General features: G+C 33.9%; 1 protein-coding gene and 1 long non-coding RNA gene across 8 annotated transcripts; one reads left to right on the top strand and one right to left on the bottom strand.

The window, feature by feature from the left end:
• The first annotated feature begins 3,732 nt into the window (after positions 1 to 3,732).
• Positions 3,733 to 14,894, top strand: LOC134249844 (uncharacterized). 7 transcript variants are annotated; one of them, XR_009988380.1, is made up of 9 exons: positions 3,733 to 3,816; positions 4,076 to 4,238; positions 7,665 to 8,468; positions 8,776 to 8,946; positions 9,236 to 9,458; positions 9,571 to 9,656; positions 9,946 to 10,124; positions 11,495 to 11,605; positions 13,318 to 14,894. It is a non-coding gene; the product is annotated as an uncharacterized LOC134249844 (long non-coding RNA). The 7 variants fall into 7 exon arrangements; XR_009988376.1 differs by having other exon boundaries at positions 8,700 to 8,946; XR_009988378.1 differs by having other exon boundaries at positions 7,665 to 8,555.
• LOC134249818 (uncharacterized) lies at positions 5,640 to 8,446 on the bottom strand. The gene is made up of 4 exons (XM_062732193.1): positions 8,156 to 8,446; positions 7,932 to 8,064; positions 7,669 to 7,822; positions 5,640 to 7,426 (listed from the first exon to the last, which is right to left on the bottom strand). The coding sequence occupies exons 1-4, from the start codon at positions 8,444 to 8,446 to the stop codon at positions 7,291 to 7,293; spliced, it is 714 nt and encodes a 237-aa protein (XP_062588177.1). The 3' UTR covers positions 5,640 to 7,290.
• Positions 14,895 to 15,289: the final 395 nt, after the last annotated feature.

The following is a 15,289-nucleotide window of genomic DNA, read 5'->3' as shown; positions in this document are numbered from 1 at the left end:
CGAATACCATGGATATATCAAAGTGAGATGGAAGTCTAAAACACTTTTTATGCCCTTTTAGACTTTGGTCCGGCCGGTGCTTTTTTACTTTAACCTGTCCACGGGCAATTTTATTAGTCCGTCAAAAATAACAAGAGGCCCATGGGCCACATTGCTCACCTGAGTAACTTGGGTGATGCAGATCTTTTTAAAAGATGCTTCCACATAAGTTTCAGCTTTCCTGGCCCAGAGGTTCTTGAGAAGAAGTTTTTTAAAAATTTATTCTATATATTTCTAGGTTAAACTTTGATTCCCTATTGTTGCCCCGCCCTACCTCCGGGGGTCATGATTTAAACAATTTAATATTTACACTACCCAAGGATACTTCCACATAAGTTTCAGCTTTCCTGGCCCAGTGGTTCTTGAGAAGAAGATTTTTAAAGATTTATTCTATATATATCTATGTAAAAATTGGATTCCCTATTGTGGCTCCGCCCTACCCCCGGGGGTCATGATTTTTACAATTTAATATCTACACTATCAAAGGATGCTTCCACATAAGTTTCAGCTTTTCCTGGCCCAGTGGTTCTTGAGAAGAAGATTTTTAAAGATTTGTTCTATATGTTTCTATGTAAAACTTGGATTCCCTATTGTGGCCCCGCCCTACCCCTGGGGGTCATAATTTTTTTAATTTGATATCTACACTACCCAAGGATGCTTCCATATAAGTTTCAGCTTTCCTGGCCAAGTGGTTCTTGAGAAGAAGATTTTCAAAGATTTGTTCTATATATTTCTTTGTAAAACTCGGATTCCCTATTGTGGCCCCGCCCTACCCCCGGGGGGTCATGATTTTTACAATTTAATATCTACACTACCCCAGGATGCTCCCACATAAGTTTCAGCTTTTCTGGCTCAGTGGTTCTTGAGAAGAAGATTTTTTAATGACCCCACCCTATTTTCGTATTTTCTTGATTATCTCCCCTTGGAAGGGGTCTTGGCCCTTGATTTTAACAATCTAAATTCCCCTTCACCTAAGGATGCTTTGGACCAAGTTAGGTTAAAATTGGCCCAGTGGTTCTTGAGAAGAAGTTGAAAATGTGAAAAGTTTACAGACGGACGGACGACGGACGCCAGGTGATCAGAAAAGCTCACTTGAGCTTTCAGCTCAGGTGAGCTAAAAATGAATAAATAAAATTAATGTTGCAATATACTTTTTATACGTATTTGAAATAAACAAAGCATTTCGTAGTTGTTTATACCAAGAATTTGTTGAAATCATGCAATTAGGAACTACGATCGCATCCCCGATTTCAGTCATTTTTCTCTATACATTACTACATCATCTAAACTTCCGAAATATTTTTTTATGTGTCATATACTAAATCATTATCACTTAAATGTTTAATTTCATACCAATGAGTCCTAAAATTAAGCTCTAACTTCCCGCCAAGAAGCTAGAAAGTTAAAAATAAATATAGGTTTTTCCAGTGAAAGCTGTCGAAAATTTGAACATCGCTAATTTCTTTTTTCTCCCGAGAAAACTTTATTAGTCCGTTCGGACTAATTAGCTTAATTCAATTTTTATTGGTCCGAATGAAAATGTATGAGTCTGAGACTAACGGACTAACGTTAATGTCGAACCCTGACAGGTGTCTAATCCTTGTGACAAGACCTTTCTTTGGGTACCACAAGATTTGACCTCTTGACCTTGGAATTTTACTCAATTTTGCAAAAAATATTACACATTACTTTTGAACATTTGGTGCTAGGGCTTTCATTTGTCAATATGGGCATTCATTGAGACAAGACCATTCCATGGCTATAAATGTTTTTACCTTGACCTTAGAGTTTGATCAGCGAGCAAAACATTTAATGTAAAATAAAGATTATTTAGGATTTAGACACTCAATTTTGTCTTTGCTTGAACAGTTACTATATTAATGATATCAAATGTTATAGTTAAGAACAAACTAATTAGGTTTACTGAACATGCTTTGGTTATTGCAATATAGTGATATTTTCCTTCCTAATCTTAATTATTTGGTATTCATACCTGCAAGAACCTCTACTAATATGACTTTATAAGCTGTAACCTTTTTCATAACATAAGGAAACAATTATTTCAATGTTTGTGTGATTAAAGTCAATTCTAACTTGTAGATATTAAACATTGTTAAACATTTCCTTTTACAGAAGGTTTTTATAAATTTCTTCCTGTTTCTGAATTTCCTGCATATTAAATGTTAGATACACTGTGTAAATTTGAAGCAAGAAAAACGTTGAGAAATTAAGTTTGAGTTTTTCTATTTTATCATTCTGGATTATTTTTTTTATTAGGATAAAAATCATATATATATAATCTCAAAAAGGTTTGCTATGATTAATTTGGTCGTAAGTTATTTCCAGTGTATTTTATTCTGTATTCTTCAAAATCATTTGGTAGCGGATCCGCTGTGCTACGGGACATATTCTAATTGTGGTGAGGGGCTGAGAGCTTGTCCTGCCCAGGAAACAGTCAGATTATTCAAACTAAATTGTTCCCAGCTTGTTTAAATGCCTTAATGCTACAAAAATATATATAGAGTTAAACAATGCCATAGACGGCAAAGCAATCAACCTGATGTATTTCTGTGTGGAGTCACTAACAAATCCGATTTTACCGTGCCTTACAGTTGTACAAAAGCATTATAATAAGCTAACTGATGCGAGTTCTTGAGAACATAAGCTCCACCAGGAACCAAAAGGAATGACGATGATGTGAGTTCTACTTCATATAATTAATTACCTATGAGGAAACTCACTGGGTCATTCAATGCATCCCCACCACTACCCCCCAGCCTTCTACTGCGCCCTCCCTTTACCAGGTCCAGTACAATCTCTTTATTTAGCTATATAGCTTTAAATAGCTTTATAGCTTTATCAAGCTATTCAGTATAGCTTAATTTAGCTATTTTACTGTACTTTTTTCTCAAAGGTGTAATTTTCTCAGTATGTACAAAAAAGCGCACCTTGGTGCAGTGATGAAATACAACTTTGAACTCTTCTTAAAATAATGCATGTAAAATTCACTCATCAAATTACGTCTCCTTGAGAGACTTTGTAATCAAAGTTCTACAAGTTTTGGGGCTATATAAAGCAATTGATACAGTTACTTCTGCAATGATATTATAATGGAGACCAATTATGTTCAACAAGATAATTGATTGGTAACAGTTCAGCACAATGAGAAGCAATCATGCCTCAAGGCACCCAAGGTAGTGGACAGTTAGTCTAACAATAGATATTCTCTTTTTGCTTAAAAGTATTCAAAAGCTGCAAAGTTAGAACTATCCTTGATTTTGGTTGTTCTTTTGATAGCCCATAGTTGAAATATGAAGAGTCAAATACATGCGACTTTTTGTTTATTTTCAGCTAAAAACATTTTTGTGAAAAACTGTATAAAAATAGCTGAATAAAGCTATTTTGAATAGCTTAATAAAGCTATATAGCTATTTAAAGCTATATAGCTAAATCAGGAGATTGTACTGGACCTGTTTACGAAATTCCTAGATCCGCCACTATAAAGTTCTACATCGTATAATTGTTTACCTATGAGGAGAACCTGTCCGCGTCCATGGACCGTGACGATGAAATCATGCGTGACATCCCTAATCGTATACAAGTCTTTTGTTCTCCCAGAATCTGTCATTTTACCATAGACATATAGAGAGGGACCGCTGACTCATTTTCCCGCCAAATTATCTTCATGTTTTCGCAGCGCCCTCACCGGGAGGCATAGAAAGACTTCTTGTCAATATGGCCGAGAACCAAATAGACGATATTGCTGATGTATTTGAGGTAAATTATCTGAATCAAAGAATTATTTTGCTTATCCAACAGGTTATAAATGTCTTTAATTATCTTCAAAAGATAAATTTAAATTCTTTTTTATATATCAGTTACTTTTTAACATAAATTTGCTCGAGACTGTCAGACCTCATGGCACGACCACGAGGCGTAAACACGTTAAACAAAGTTTATTAGAACTACGTATTTATATATATTTTAACTTTAAAAGTGATAACGATGATTAATTAATCATAATTAAAAAATATAGGAAATCATGGGAGACGACTTTGATGAACCAGCCATATCTGCGAAGAATGCTGGTGACCACATAGTACATGTAAATGTTGCATTGGTAGAACGAGTCATGGGTGGAATCAAAAGTGATGCTCTTTTACCTGACCATTTTAGAACACTACTTGATTCTACAACGGGTAATTATTAAGTTCTTCATTTGAAACGGCTTTGATAAGTTTTTTTTTGCATTAAATGTTGCAGTTTCTGTTTATTTAAGAAATAAACAACAGTTTGATCATATCCTGTGAAGCCCAAAAGGGCTTCTCAGTAGATTTGATCACGCACCAACTAAAAGTTATTTTCCCAGTGAACTTTTTTAAATTGTTGTTTATTACTTTTAATTACATTTGAGACAAATAATTTCAAGTAAAATTGCATTTATACAAAAGGGTCGCCTTATTTTTATGTTGTGATATGCAGTGACCTAGATAATGTTTGATCAAAGTTAGTTTACCTTGCTCCAACATTTGAAAGTTTACTTTCATATTTAGCAGTCCAGCTCAGGAAATACCTGTATATAGTGAAAGAACAATGGTCACTGCTGAAAATAATCTTTCTCTTTCACAAGTTCTTAAAATATTTGAAGGCAAAAGTTATGGTATAGCCTGTTTTAGTTTATATATCTCCAAAGGAATTTCGGGTTAAAAAGGTATGTGTGCTTCTAGGCTAATTATAGTATTCAAAATGTACCTTATTCACATCAAAAGTGGGGAAATTTTTGTCTTAGTTGTCAGATTCATTGTGAAAAGGGCCACAATACAGCAGTTATTATGAAAGGGTCTTTTGCAGTTTTAATACGTGGCAGTACCGTGGAATACCTAGCTTGATTATTAAAAAGTGTACATGTACATCGCCATGGTGAATTTTACTTCAACAACCAAAAAAAAATGGAAAACCGAAATCTTGATGAATAAAAAACATAAATTTTAAGGTGGGAAGCATATAAACACAACTGTTACAATGAGCTGTGCCTTTTTGCAAGTTTTGTTAAGCGTTAAGCATTGAATTCATATTATGGGATGTCTTCACTCCTACAACACACCTGGCTGTGCTGACAAATTAAATACCGCACGTTAGCACAGTATGATAATTTGTCGGCACGGCCAGGTGTGTTATAGGACCAAAGACATCCCAAAATATGAATTCAATGCTTATATTTACATTCTTTAATTTTTTCTCTTTTTAATTGTTTATTTTAATTGGTAATCCTTAATCTGAATTTAGCGCCCTTCAAAACTGGTATGCTTTATAGACGTAAGAGCTGTTTGTGAAGTTTGTGAAGTCATAAATATAAATAACGCAAATGAACATTGTGAGAAAAAAATGACAAATTAATTTAAACACACATTTGTTGTATTTTCAACGTTAATTTAACGGTTAATCTATTTTATTAAATTGTGTCAAAACAATGTACATTTTGGTTGCCTAGAGTATTGAAAATGCGTCTAGTTTCTACTTTGTATTCTAACATGCGCTGACAAGGTTTCGCTGAAACCTGAAAAATGTGTGTTGAAGACATTTGAACGTCGTGGATTTCTAATGGATTTCGTAAAGGAAATTACACTGAATGTAAATATAAAAAAAATGTTTATCTTTTTTTGCATCATTAACACGAATTTTATTTGATTGTTAATATTATATCAGTGAGTTGTAGTTACAGTTACATTATAACAGTCATAATATAAAATAATTATTTGCACATTTTTCTTCTATTAATTACATGTCCTCCTAAAAGGGGAGATATACTTATGTAAATCTTAGTATTAAACATTGTCAAGTAAATTGCAAAGTAATTCATATATAAAAAGCAGAAATGCAAACACTATCTTATCAACTGTAAAAAATAATACATAAAATATGTATTTACAGCAGACCAGTTGATTCCAGCGTTAAAACTACTTGACCCTATTTTCAAGTCTGAAATCTTCTCCTCTTCAGCTAAGGAAAAGGCATGGCACAATTACCACCTTCTACAGCCATTACTTATAGATGAAATATTTAAAATTGTCAAAAATCGTCAGTTGTCAGCCCTTATCTCTTTAAAAACAGCGGAAGAAATCATGAAAAAAAATTCAGACCCTTTTCAATCTTCTCTAAACTCAAATGAGTTGAGATCTGGAGAGAGAGATATAGTTGCATATATTGCAGGGTTTGTTTTGTTTAGATGCAAAAAAAAATTTAGTTCATTTCCTGAAATTGAAAAATGTCTAGAAAAACTTGTCGACAAAGATGGGGCTACGAAATTGATTTCTGTTAAATCGAGAGGTGGATTAACTCAGCCATCCTCAGAAATTATAGCTTTTTTTGTAATTTTGGAGCTAGTCTTTAGAAACTTGTGTTCATCAATGTCAGTTCCTCTACTTCAAAAATTTACTGACTCTATTTGTTCAGAAAGCAAGGCTGTTTCAATTTTTTATGATTGTACTTATCATTCCGACTCAAAGTCTGAGGTTCAGGAGAAATTGTTTTTTACAATTTTGTCTACTTATCACAAAGTCAGATGTCATGCAAAATGCAGGCAAATGATGGAAAGATTCTATTTGAAAACAAAAACATCTAGCAAGCAAAAAGCTCTACGGAAATGTATTGACTAGTGTGTTTTTTGAAACATCCAGGAAGCTTTTAGCACTACTATGTCCATTAAAAAACCTGTTTTTTTTTTACCATGTTGACTTGACAAAATTATATAATATTGAGTTCATTTACTTCATTTAGGGTAATTGTCATATGAACTAGAGGAAAATTATCAGTAATAACAAAATATTAGTGAATGTAAATCTGTTATTTAATTTGAAATTTTAAATTTCATGCAAATAATGTTCATATACTTTATGTTGGTCTAATATGTTCAAAATACATTATCCATTTCATATTGTACCATTCCATTTTACATGAAAGGGCAGATCAGTCTAACTGCATACAACCAGTTACTAACATACAATTAGAATTTTAAAGTCTTCAGAGCCTCCTTAATTACTTAAAAGTTTTAAAAGCTTTACATTCCATCAGTATCTGTACATAAGAAGAAGATAACATACTTGTGAAATAACCCGTATACATGAGTATAGCTTATAAATATTTACATAATTATGTAACACTAAACAGTAGCATTCTCCAAACAACTCACTGCTTTTGAATTTCTTGGGGAAAATAATACACAAGCTCAAAATGCAATGTCCAATTGTATGATTAATTTCTTTTTATTCTCTTTAGTGGGGAGGTTGATATGACTGTCTGCCTTTTATCACCCCTCCCAGCTGTGTTGCCCTTTGGTACAATATTCATTGCTAGGCTCCTTTGCATTCTTAGCTGGTTTTCCTGGTAGCTTATAATGAGACATATGAAATATGTTTAAATAAATCCTCTGTTTAATAATTGGACTTTTTTTTAACATTTCATTTTCATTGTTTATATTTCTAAGTGGCACTAAAATTTAATAAAAATGCATTTTAAACTTTAATTTGTTTTAGGTTTATTATTTATACATGTATACAGAAACGAGGGATCTCATTTTTTTTTGATACTTTTTATATATTTATTTTCTTTTTAAAAATTTTTTGCAGATACCTGAACTGGTGTATAGTAGGGTTGTCGTGCCTAGCCCCAAGTCCTCTGTGCCTCCCAAAATGTTCCTCAAGGGGGTCTTGACAAAATACTTGACTTAACAAGTATGGAACACCTTGTTGAAGCAAATACTTGGTGGCATCAATAAAGGAATTGACTGCAAATAGTTAAACATATATTGAGGTCTTCATCGTAGAAAAGATCGAGCAGCTTAATGGTGACTGTTTTGTTCTGGTTTGAATTGTTCAGTAATGAAAATGTCTTACCAGTCATCACTATTCCTTCATGCGTCTGGGTCGAGAGGAACATTTTATTTTTTTCCTGTTTGGAAAAACCTTGTCTAGTCATGACAGCTTGCTTCCATTCTTCAAGATACCCCAAAAACACCGTCTTTAAAAACTGGAAAAGATTTTATACAGTTTTACATAAACCAGATGACTGTGGAATGAAGACAAAAGGAACATAAAAGGGATGCCCTGCACTATTTCACCTCAAATCTAGGGTCATCAGGCAAGGTGTATGCAGCTAGGTCAGATTTCCTTGTGCGAGTGGCCTCATGCAGGGAACGTCCATTAAGACAATCAAAAAATCTGTCCACTAACATGAAGAACTTGGATGTTTCACTCATCTCTGGGCCATAATAGGCAGACATTACAGAGGACACTGTGTGGCTTAAAACCTGTAGTAGATAGATCATTTTGTGGAAGACTTGTAAACAATATAGGCTAGAAATGATTTGTACAGTAAATGGTAAAGTGTTCCTGTGCTGCCAGACGAACATTCATGGTGGATGAAGGAGTGAGGTATATGTGGTCAAATCTGAGCTTTGTCCTGTAAAGTTGTCCCTGCATATCATCATTGTATACTTTCTCAACATGTGACCACAGGATGTTAGTGTTTTTCTAATTTCAAAATGAAAGAATAATAGCTTTCAGTAATAACCATAAGTAATGACAATTACCTTTCTCATGATCTCTCCAGGGCTAAAAGTTACGGTAATCAACAGATTTTTTTTAATTTTTTTTGCTTCTAAGTACATGTACTCACCCAAAGATACCTAGTCCCACCTGTGTGTGACTTGTATACATTGTTTCTGATCGTCTTGATCAGATGTGGGACGTCTGAGAAGAAATAAACAAATCTCTTCTCCATGGCATATGGGTTGTCAGCTCTATAAACGACCTCTTCATTCCCAGTCCTATGGAGCCTGTAAAGTCTTTGATTTGGAGATGCCTTGTCGCTTGTCGATGAAATGACCTATATACATTAAGTCTGATTAAGGTATATGCTTTGGTTTGTGAGTATCTAATACCCCTTCTGAACATAAATCATTCAACTAAGATATCATGTTATTGTTAGGAGAAAAGTCTAAAAATAATTGAATCTGTCCTGATAATTAACTTCAGCTCTGACATTAATCAGAAAATTAACTCCAGGTAAAAAAAAATTTACCGGTACCATAGTTTTTCAAAACTTTTAGGTAGTCTATTATGTGTTTGACATTTTCCAGGTAAAACTGCATTTTTTTTACTGTGTATACTATCAATATATGTTCATGTAATATTTGTAGTGTGGATCCACTTTTATGAAAACTGGCAGTTCACCTTCAAACCACTGGTAATCTCCAGATAAGCTATTGCTTTCCACAGTAAGGGATAAAGCTCATCAGCAGTGGAAGATCTGGTTGGGAAGTGCCCAATACTCATTTTGATGTGGGAATTGATGCCTACCACCATAAACACTAAGACTTGAGTGGCAATTCTCTTTGTTTCATCCTACATTTCAGAAGAAAGGTAAAGAAATTATAAGTGGATTTGTGATGCGTTGTATTTTATTACAGCAATGAATGGGATTTTGCATCACTAATTATTGAAATTTTATCATTTTTATGACTTTCTTTCACAGAGAGAATTTTATTCAACCTCATTAAAAGACCAAGTGTCCGGATTGGTGAATCCAACAACTTGATTGCTCCTTCTATCGTAAACAAGGTCTGCCTTAACTTTCATCTCGTCATGCAGCAAACAAACAAACTTTTTTTCTGATGGTAAATCAGCAGCTATCTTTTTCAGCTCCTTTAACCAAATATTTTATTGAAAGATCAACATAAGCACTGCAATGGCATGTATCTTCACTGTAACTATATCACTGTTTTCACCTTATCTGTATCAGTTTCAAACACATGAACTTTAAATATGTTTTGAATACTTTGACTCTTGTATTCAATATATTTATTACATTATGTTTGAAATATTAAACATTTCACCTGCAATGCTTCAGCCTGAAAACCAGAATGTGGCTGGATGAAGTTTGTGTAGTCCCGAAGTGTAGCCTGGTTTGGAAGTTTCAGAACACCACTTTCTCTGAGAGACTCATAGGCCTTTGGACTTTGGCACCGAAGAAATATGGCAAACCTTATCATCATTGGATGCCATCTCATACCTGATTTGTGGTATTAGGTATTATTATCATGCTTCCTTCAAAGACTATGGAATATTACTTTGCAAAGGTTTTTGACAAAAAATGAACAGTCTGTATATTCATACGAAGGGGGGAAAAACTTAGAAATTGGCAAGGTTCTTAGCATCGTCACAAACCACGGCCAAAATGTACGATCCTCTCCCATTCTGGCCGTGGTTGAACGAGCAGAGAATTCTTCGTAGCTCATTAAAATATTGACCAATGTGAGAAAACCATAGTCGGATGATGAACTTTATTGCGACCTTTCAATGTCCAATCGCAGTATAGAAAATTTTTCTTGTACACTGTTGAAGTCAGTTGTTGATTTCAATTGCAATGGAAACAAAACTTGCCACAGACTGAATATGAAGTCACAGTAGAGAGGCGTAAATATTTAAGAAATAAGGTATCATTTCTTGAGTTTTATTGGGATGTAAAACAGGTTGGTCACGAGATCAAATCCCATAAAGCCCAAAGGGCTTTAATTTGGGCTTTATGGGAGATTTGATCATGTGCCAACCTGTTTTACATCCCAATAAAACTCAAAAAATGATACCTTATTACTTATAATTACATTTGTGACTTATTCGTACTCTTTAAATTTGCCTGATTGTCACTTTTAACGTGTGAAATGCATTATTTTCCCGTGGGAATCTGGGTTAGAATAGGTCCTCAGTACCCCCTTGCTTGTCGTAAAAGGCGACTAAATGGGGCGGTTCTTCGGATGAGACCGTATTAACCGAGGCCCCATGTCACAGCAGGTGTGGCACGCTAAAGATCCTTCCCTGCTCAGTAAGTTCCGAGCATAGGCATAAATTTGCAGCCCTTCACCAGCAATGGTGACGTCTCCATATCAGTGAAATATTCTGGAGAGGGACGTTAAACAGTATACAATCAATCAATCATATCTAACGGCATGTATGTAATCCACTGAACTAGTGTCAACCCTTTATGACGTCACTGAGAAAATTACGTCGACCGTTTATCCATGCGCGCGTCTATGACCTCTTGACCCCGTTCTTGTATTTATACAGTTATAAATAAGCTTGCTTTCAGTAGGGTTATATAAAGGAAAACATTTGCAAATGTAATTATTCAAGATTACAACACTTTTTGTGATCAAGCAGCCACAGGAGGAGAGAGCTATAAATGCGGACTCTGGACCGTGGCTTGAGACGATGGGTTCCTAGTTATTGTAAAGAATTTTTAAAGAACTCTTGAATAGGTTAAATTGTATTAAATATACTTGCCAGTGTCCTTAACAATTTTATGTGGACAAATATTACTTTGCAGATTGTGTGAATTAGATATATATGTTGATTCTGTACCTTTTGGATTTGTTTTAAATGCTTTCTTTTGTTCTTCCCAGAAAAGGTCCATCAAACTATTTTCTGCTGGTTTGTGGTTTTGCAGTGTAGCAAATAGCCCCTCTCCAACGTCCTCAGCAACAGCAGCTGTCTCACCTTTCATGGTGATCAAAGTAAGATATTTCATATTATTCTTCTTCAGAATTATACAGTTTTTCTGAATAGTTAAGAGCATGCTAAGTAAGGGGGACAATTTGTGATGTCTCTCTTGCGCTTGGTGATAACTGCTAACTCCATTTAGATGAAAATAAGTGTCATGAGTGAGATAACTCAATATATAACTTATAATGTTATAATGACATAATGCCTCCCATGTAAACAGTCCAGAATTGTATTTTATTTAAGGAGTGAAGCTTTATTTAACTTGGATTATATGATATAACATAAGTTGGGGCATTTTACGCTTTACAATTAAGTGTGAAATATTTGATAGCTATATAAAACCTAATATGTAGAAAAAAATTCTCATGAGGTTTGAAATGACTTTTATATAGAGTGTGTGTTTTCTATCCCTGTGCTTAGACAAAATCAAAAACCATAAGAGATAATAAATTTATTATATTGTACGTAACTACATTTTGTAACCTCTCAAGGAATGCATATAGCATATTTGCCAGTCTTGCCTGGAAGTTCCAAGTTATTACAACTGAAAATAGTTTCTTCTTTAGAAATATTTTGTGTTTTGGACTACAGTAGTTTCTTTTGAACAGTATTTGGAACTGAGAATGCTTTAATTGTGGTTGGATAATAGATAAAAATGTGTTAATGTAATCCATTGCTTTCATCCCAAAATGACATGCAAGAATGTATCAATCTTCTTTGCTTTACATCTTCATTTTATTAGTTCAAGCTGAAAATCACTATTAAAAGGGCATACACCATTTCAATATTACCATCTACAATATCAGCACATCAATACTAGGGTATACTCTTCACATTTGTTACACCTGACTGCCATATTGTCACAGCCATGGGCTTGGAATGGTGACCCATGTTCGTGCTGGTTATTTTGCATTACCTTTGTGTAAATTTCATTGCAGTTATATACATGTATTTGTGTTTGTATACTACACTGACATTGCAACTCCTGCATTTAAAAAAGTAGTTATTTTTGTTGCTATCAAGTGTCCACACATACATCCATCTACAATAGTGACAATTGATTACATTGAACAGTGACAACATGAGTGGCTTTATGTAGGAGCCCTCAGATGTAGCGAGTTTCCAATAGAAAATGACGAAGAAATTCCGATAACATTTAACATTATGCAGATGATCTAGTGCTATCTTTATTTGTCCTTTGTTATGTGCTATACGTGTTTCTTGTGTAAAAAGGATTTATCATTTTCAACCTATTGCCTTGTAATGTTTGGTGCTAGTCATACTCTGGTAGAGTGTAGATCACATCGGCATATACAGAGTATTACAGACTATTTCTGAGTTGTCGCCAAGTACTAGGAGATCCCTGGTCATCTTTTTCTTCTGTCCTTGAGTTTAAATTAATCTAACGCTTTTTGGTAAATATTTTCTATTCCATGGAGCCTTGATAGGGTTGTACTGTACTTTGGTGAATGTTAAGGCTGTTTGGCCTCATATAACTTAATTTCAAGAGATAGTGCTTAGGGTATTTTACACTGAAGAGTAGAGAAATGAATTTCATAACATCCCAAGTTTTGACAAAATAACCTGATTTATAACAATGTCTTTTTCTAAAACTGCTGCCCTTAGGCAGGTAATACAGATTATGAGATATTAACTCAAGAAGCTAATAATTTTATTCTTTAATTGATTTGTGTTTATTATATAGTTTTTTTTTTAATTTCAGGTATATTACCTTTACTCAAAGAATCTACAAGACTCTGAAGTCTCCGGTTTTCTTCCCTTATGACCTTGACCTGCTTTATAAGGGCTGTTTGAGGTAGATGTTTAAGGGGAGTCTTAGGATGAAGTGCATGAGGAGATGAGTTGGAGATAAGTGAGTTGTGAAGCTTGGAACATGCATCACACATCGTTAAACTCTGAACACCACCTAAACAGCCATTGGCACGTATAACACTACTGTTGACTGGTTTCCCATCAACAATGCGACTGAAGAAGAAGCGGTATCCCTGTGAACTTTTAAGGGTGAAATCCGAGCTATCTTTCACTCCAGGGCATTTGCAAAGATTTTCCAGGCCGTCCAAAAATTTGTTGATTGGAATTTTCTCCACAGATTTTTCAACACCGACGACTGTAACTTCTAAGTAGAGAAATATATTATACATATATATGTGATGCATTTTTAACATTTCAACATGCATATAAACTTAAAATATAAAAGCCCTGATACCTGAATTTGTGTTATAGAATGTATGACCATGAATTCCAAGACAGGGGGAAAACCAGTACCTCCAAAACGAACACTGACATCCAAATTGTCATGAATTGTGACCAGTTTTTCCATGGACCCAGAGGATTGGTCAAATTTTCCGAACACCAGGTCATCCTTGACTTTTACCCAGTCCTGTTTATGATTTCTTTCAAAATCTCTCCTTACCTCTGCAAGAGAGTAATAAACTACTCTCTCTGGAAGTGAAGGCAATGGCCGTTTTGTCTGAAAATAATTGTTTTAAAATTACTGTTGTCTCATTGTTATGTCAGCACATGTCATTTTATAAATGTTTGCATTTTATTAAATATACTTTAATATTGTTTAAATTTACACACAACCATAAAAAAGAAGGGACTTTTAGAATTTATATATTTCTTAAGAGTGTTACTGGACTTGGTCTTGGTGGAGGATGTGGTGTTTCCACACTCTTTTTTGGCATGTTCAAGGTTGGCATGCTTCCTGGGATAAGTTTGTAGCCATTACCTGCAAATTCACAATTTTTTTTTGTTCAAATTTTTGTTAGTTATAAATACATGGATATTAGGAAAATTTAGTTTTAAAAAGCTCCGATATATACATTCAAAAAGTTCAAAAGTTTTTCAAATCAACATTTAGAAGTTTCTTTTATTGAAAGCTGAAAAATTCCTTTGTCAAGGACCCTCTACAATTTTTTTTTAACATAAAAATAAAGAAATTGTGTATGTAGGTGTAAATTTTGGCTTTCATTAGATCTGCATTGTTTTGGACTAGAATGTCAGCTGTTTATCCCAAGGAAAAAAAAGATATGTCGAAGTGATTTGGAAGTCCAAATCACATATTCTTTAAGTATTTAACCTTCGATATCTCAAATCCCTGGTTATCTGGAAGTTTTTTCTCAGTCCCATCAGGTTCGAGATAACGAAGTTTGACTGTATCTTAATTCTGACCTGATGAAATGTCAAGTTGATTTCAAATTGAGTATTAATGTGTTGTATTTTTTTAAAATTTGTTTTATTTAGTAAAGCCATTTCAAGTTTTTCTTCTCTGTTTAGCATCCACCCATCTTTCAAAAACCTACATAGTACATATTTTAAAAAAGAAAAAAAAAACAAGCCCCAAAATAAAACACAGGCTTAAAAGTCATACAAATTATGTCATTTTAACAATTTGATTTTAATGAATCTATTTTTCAGGAAGAAAGGTACATATTTCCTTTTTTTTTTATTGGAAAACTCAGGGCAATTAAAAATGTTTAAAATACATATACCTAATGATACATATTTTACACAAACATTTAGAGATATTGTCAGAATAATTTCAGGGCTGGTGATTCTGGTTTTTTTTCTGATATTGGGTGTTCAAAACCAAGGCATAAATATGCTAAATATAGAAAAAAAAATTGAAATGACCTTACTGTATGAAAAGGTCATAAAAGCCAGTGAATGAA

The sequence above is a fragment of the Saccostrea cucullata genome, unplaced genomic scaffold, assembly GCF_032062105.1.
Source record: "Saccostrea cucullata isolate Sc308-1 unplaced genomic scaffold, CSIRO_AGI_Scuc_v1 ctg4187, whole genome shotgun sequence".
Taxonomy (NCBI): domain Eukaryota; kingdom Metazoa; phylum Mollusca; class Bivalvia; order Ostreida; family Ostreidae; genus Saccostrea; species Saccostrea cuccullata.
The sequence above is the reverse complement of the archived record's forward strand: the minus strand, read 5'-3'. Positions and strand labels throughout refer to the sequence as shown.

Coding starts and splice junctions, on each gene's coding strand:
- LOC134249818 (XM_062732193.1), bottom strand. CDS start 8,446: ATGTTCGTCTGGCAGCACAGGAACACTTTACCATTTACTGTACAAATC. Junction 8,065..8,155: donor CTGATGACCCTAGATTTGAG/GTGAAATAGTGC, acceptor AATCTTTTCCAG/TTTTTAAAGACGGTGTTTTT. Junction 7,823..7,931: donor TGAAGGAATAGTGATGACTG/GTAAGACATTTT, acceptor AACTATTTGCAG/TCAATTCCTTTATTGATGCC.